The sequence below is a fragment of the Misgurnus anguillicaudatus genome, chromosome 7, assembly GCF_027580225.2.
Source record: "Misgurnus anguillicaudatus chromosome 7, ASM2758022v2, whole genome shotgun sequence".
Taxonomy (NCBI): Eukaryota; Metazoa; Chordata; class Actinopteri; order Cypriniformes; family Cobitidae; genus Misgurnus; species Misgurnus anguillicaudatus.
The window spans coordinates 10106296-10111894 of NC_073343.2; the positions used below are offsets into that span (position 1 = coordinate 10106296).

Consider the following 5599-nt stretch of genomic DNA (forward strand, 5'->3'; position numbering starts at 1 on the left):
AGGGGGACTGTCAATTAGGCTATTATTATTATTATTATTATTATTATTATTATTATTGATAATGATTGTAATATAGGTACAATATAACAGCTAATAGTGTTTATTAATATGTAAAGATGCAATTTGTATAATATGCGCCACTAGAGGGTGCACAATCAAAACAATAACAATGACGTAGATTAATGATGCTCTGATGCAGCGTGGAATGATGGGATTTGTTGTCTTTTACTCAACTGCTGATGGCCATCAATCAGACGGGAATGTGAAATCATGTTAACACATGAGGTAAAGTAATCAAGTTTTATAAATGTTGTGTTTGATGACATCGTTTTATTTCATTATGTAAGGTTTCATGTAATGTTCAAAACGTAATTGTTAGTCATAGATGTTACAGTATTAGTCCAATACGATGGTGTGTTGTTAACACAGCACAGAATTAAGTGTTCAGATTAAAAAACATACCATAAACAAGCGAGTGGCCCAACAGACGCTATTACTTCCGCATTTGTTCACGACTCTGTTGTCATGTGGTAACAAAAGGTAACGTGGATATTAACATAATTGACAGAATGGCAATTTTCTCATAATTTACAAGTAGTTGAAAACATTAGTGATATTGTTAGTAATCAGTTGGACAACATATATAACACTGGACTAGTGGTTTTTGGATATTTTACTGCAAAAGTTTTACAAATTGTACCGTTATGTGTAAACATAAAATATCATGCTTCATAAATGCAACACTGAGTTTTAGACTATATGTAAAAAGAGGTCCCTCCTTTGTGTCTCTATCCACAAGGTGTTTATGGGTAAAAAAGTGTGTGTGTGTGTGTGTGTGTGTGTGTGTGTGTGTGTGTGTGTGTGTGTGTGTGTGTGCGTGCGTGCGTGCGTGCGTGCGTGCGAGAGAGAGAGAGAGAGAGAGAGAGAGAGAGAGAGAGAGAGAGAGAGAGAGAGAGAGAGAGAGAGAGAAAGAGAAAGAGAGAGAGCCCACTTAGGTCTCAGGTGTTACATTCACACATGCTCAAAGCCATGTGAGGTCCAGTTGCAACAATGGGCTGATAACCTCAAATCACCCAAACACACATATGACTGTGCTAAACTTGAAACTGACCATAGTTTGCACAATAGAAAGGAAGGTGTTAATGTTATAATCGTTAAGATGGTCATCAGGTCATCAATCAATCAATCAAAATGTTTCATCATTTAATGGTTAATCAGATACTGATCAATAAGAGTATTGATACAATCACACAAAAATCAACACTGACATCTGTTTAAACCACTGTTTACAAACTTGCACTGATGAAGCACACATGAAATGAGGACTTTGGCATGCACATGATGACCCGCAGGCATAGGTCCAGTAAAATAAGAGTACTCTACCATGCAACAGGGTCGTGTTTTAGATTAGACAACAAGGCGGCCCTGTGGACTATTGGACCACACAAACTGTTGGATCTTCATTTATTGATGCACGTTTAGTGTTGGTACTAAGTTTAGCTTAGGGTTAACACAACCTTAAAGAAATAAAGATTACCTTTGGTCATGACCTACATCCCCAGAGAGAGAGAGAGAGAGAGAGAGAGAGAGAGAGAGAGAGAGAGAGAGAGAGAGAGAGAGAGAGAGAGAGAGAGAGAGAGAGAGAGAGCACGGCCAATGGATTAAAGATTAGCATGATGTGCCACATCCTGCTTTGTTTACAAATGCTAATGACATTTACAAGACTTGAAATAAAAAGGGCAAGCGAAATTCAACCAAAAGAACTTCAATTTAACATATACACCATAATTATCAGTAAATAATGATACGCAAGTGTGATATAATTAACACCGGCAGGAGTCCACGTTTACTCTCACGCCGAAGGTATTTTAACTGAGGAATGACGGGAATGACACAAGACGATTGGTCAACGGACGTTTTTTAAATGCTGATTGGTCGTGACAACATTCTGCGGATCAGTGATTGGCTGCCTGCTTCCTGTTTTGATGAATATGCAAAAAAGTTGCACGGCGCCTTATAAAACTAGCCGCAGTTGTTGAAGGAGCTCAAACGGTGCGCTGCGCGGAGAGGGCATCACGGCAGTCAGATTTACAGGAAAACCTTGACACATCTGAAACTGATTTACCGAAGCTCTGAAATTGCTGACAACCTCTCTGTCGCATGCAACGTGCTTTGTGTGAAGACATTTTAAATGAAAGCATTTTATCCATGAGTTCTGCAAGGTAAGAAAGTTCCTAAAAAGCGTCTGATTTGATGCATCTGCATTTACGACCAAATGTTTTCTGGTTTGATGACTATTGTAATGTATCAAGCACGTTAAACTGTTGAGCATACTTAAAATACAACAAAATATTACCCACATGAGAAGTAGTTTATTATACTTAAATATTTCCTATAGTAAACTGTAGTAAAATTACTGACGGAATATGATGTGATATGAAAGTGATTATTTACTTTACCATAGTAAATATTAATATTTAGTAACTAATGTATACTATGCAGTTTACCAACTCACTAGTTTATATTACAAAAGTCATGTAAAATATACACTAAGTTCTCCTAGAACTTAATGTAACTTCTGGAACTGTAAAGTAAAACTAAAAATGTTTTATAAATATCCAAATGACATTAAACTCACTTGTCTGTGTTGTCTTTTGTCTTTGTTGTTTGTGCATTTAGAGTTCTTCACCTCGTCAGTTCCTCGATGCCGGGTCCAGGTATGCCTGTGGATGTTGCTGTGCAGCTCTACATTACCCATTCTCCCCCCCTGCGCAGCTTCCTGAGCTCCTATGAGGATTTCAGGTCACGCAACCTGGTCAACACCTGCTGCGAGCCCCTGAGGCCCTGTCTGAGCTCCAGAGCTGACCTGGAGCCCCCCTTACTGAGCTGGAGGACACCAAAACCCAAAGCCAAGAAAAAGGTTGTGTTTGCAGACTCCAAAGGCATGTCGCTAACAGCAGTGCATGTCTTTTCGGTTTTCGATAACAAAGAACCTGCTACACCCCAACTGCAGTTTGAAGATCTAGCGGACGTCACCACAACTCTTCGTATAAACTCGTCCCAAAGCCGAATGCTAGATTTTGCACAGCCAGCAGCAGACTATCTAGACTTCCGTAGTAGGCTGCTAAAGAACTTGGTATGCTTGGAAAACTGTACCCTGCAGGAGCGGGCTCTCACCGGCACAATTAAAGTGCGCAACGTGGCATACGAAAAGTCTGTGCAGGTGCGGATCACCCACGACACCTGGAAGAGCTACCAAGATGTGGAATGCACCTTTATGAATAATGTCTATGGTTGCCAGGATACAGACACATTTTCTTTTGCCATCGAATTGCCTGTCTTTGTACCCCCTCAAAATAAAGTCGAATTTTGCATTAGCTACAGAACTGGAGGCCAGGTTTACTGGGACAACAATGATGGGAGAAATTATGGACTGGTTTCAACATCTTGGCAACAAAACAAAAAATCTAATTCAGCCACGCCATCAAAGAAATCGGAATCTAGGAAGTTAGGCAGGAAAGCAGACAAGGGGAATAACAAATTTGAAAGTCCCCTTTACCCCAATAACATTATTCAAAAATGGCAGCAGTGGAAGAAATTTGACATTAGTAGCCCATACTGGTGACTTGAGTGGGTTTAATTAACTAATAACACATCAGATTATGCCAAACGTTTCAGCCACTTCATGTTTCTATCAGTATTAAAGTATAAACACATCTCTTTAAAGCTCTTACAATAATTTATTTGCTGTTGTACATACATTTACTGTACATATAATTTAGTATTCAAACCTTGTTTGAACAGATGCCAAGAGTTGCCTACCACTTGTGTATTTAGTTGCAGTGCAATATAAACACCTATTTTTTGTAAAAACAAAATTTTTATCCCTTTATTCCTAGTGCAGAGGTTAGAGAACTTCTGTAAACCAGACCACTAGGGGGTCTAGATATGAATAGTATGGAACATTTCTGTTGGTTTATTGAATAAAAGCGCCTTAAAGGTCACGTTCTTTCTGATCCCATTTTTTAAACCCTAGTTAGTGTAAAATGTTGCTATAATAGCATAAATAATACCTGTAAAATGATAAAGCTCAAAGTTCACTGCCAGGCGATATATTTTCTTTGACAGAATTCACCTTTCAAAGCCTACAGCGAACGGCTGGTTTGGACTACAGCACTCTACTTCCTGCTTTAATGACGTCACTAGAACAGTTTTTGACTAAACTCCGCCCACAGGAATACGTCAGTCGCAGCCAAGCTAACGGCAAGCTAAGCTAACGGCAAGCTAAGCTGCTGTCGAATCACAACACACTAAATAAGCTACACAATCAGAGTTCAATACGTATTTCTGAAGGAGGGACTTCATAGAACAAAGAAAGAAGACATCAGGCCGTTTTTAGGACACAATCAAAGCATCAAAAACACAGAAAGAACGGGACCTTTGAATTTACTATAAATCTACTCATGTGCCACCTCTGCAGACTGATCTTTTAAAAAAGAAAACATCTTTGAAAACATCTAAAATCTTTGTGAAAACCCATTCATGCTTGCTGATCCTCTGATGATGATGAGTAAGATTTCATTATGGAGGAGAGGAACAATTGATGTGCATCCATTAGATTATCCTTCATACTGAAGGGGTAACCTTTACTTGGTTACAATATTAAATGTGAAAAACAAATAAAAATGCATATTTATCACATCTAATATGTGCTTTATGATAATCAGTTTTTGTTTATGCTTTTGACTATCTTTTTGCAAGATATCTATACATAAATGTGCCTCTTCTTTATTCATGTTTGTGTGGGATGTGTTGGGAATTGAAATGCTGGTTAACTGGTGAAGATTAATAAGCTAAACAACTGCAATGAAATTGGATACTGTGCCTTAGTATTCTGTTGCAAATGACAGTGTAAAATAAAACAATTGTTTGGTTAATTGTTTGGTTAAGTGCAATTTAAGATTGAGTGGAATGGTTTGTGACTAAATTATCAGCTGTAAATATAAAATGAGAATGGCTGTATTATGTTAAGGAAAGAAAGGATGTCTGGCTTAATGTATGATGCATTCGTGTGAGTTTTGTAAAATAAAATACATTTAAAATGTAATTTACTGTCATTTTTATCATGTTTTGAGTGTTAAAGGGTTAGTTCACCCCAGAATGAAAATTTTGTCTTTAATTACCCTCTTGCCATTACACACCCATAAGACCTTTGTTCATCTTTGAACACAAATTAAGATTAGAATCTTAAAGGGCACCTATTGTCCGATTCACGTTTTTACATTTCCTTTGATGTGTAAGTGTGTATTAGTACATGTTAACGATTATGCAAAAGGTACATACCCCAAAGTAAACTATGACGCGAGTTATCGTCTCCAACGTAAATGTCTTTTCTTGACTACAACAAACACAGGAATTGTAGGCAACAGTTTACTTCCAGGGATTGGTGATGTAGTAAAAACCGACATTATCATAATTCATCCTGCTTGGACACAGCCTGTAAGTTAACTCCTGGTTAGCATTGCATTCGAATCTTTCAAACATGATAAGGTGCATCGCATTTCCGGCTGACGTCAGAGGTATTCAGGCCACTCACAAT

General features: G+C 38.0%; 1 protein-coding gene across 1 annotated transcript; it reads left to right on the top strand.

Moving 5' to 3' along the window:
- Positions 1 to 2035: 2035 nt before the first annotated feature.
- ppp1r3ca (protein phosphatase 1, regulatory subunit 3Ca) lies at positions 2036 to 5107 on the top strand. Its single transcript, XM_055172854.2, has 2 exons — positions 2036 to 2222; positions 2680 to 5107. Exons 1-2 carry the CDS (start codon positions 2161 to 2163, stop codon positions 3623 to 3625), a joined length of 1008 nt encoding a protein of 335 aa, XP_055028829.2. The 5' UTR covers positions 2036 to 2160; the 3' UTR covers positions 3626 to 5107.
- Positions 5108 to 5599: the final 492 nt, after the last annotated feature.

What these genes read in the sequence shown, in the direction of transcription:
- ppp1r3ca (XM_055172854.2), top strand. Translation starts at nt 2,161, where the DNA reads ATGCAACGTGCTTTGTGTGAAGACATTTTAAATGAAAGCATTTTATCC. An exon ending in TTATCCATGAGTTCTGCAAG is followed by an intron (nt 2,223 to 2,679) that starts GTAAGAAAGTTC and finishes TTGTGCATTTAG; the next exon opens with AGTTCTTCACCTCGTCAGTT.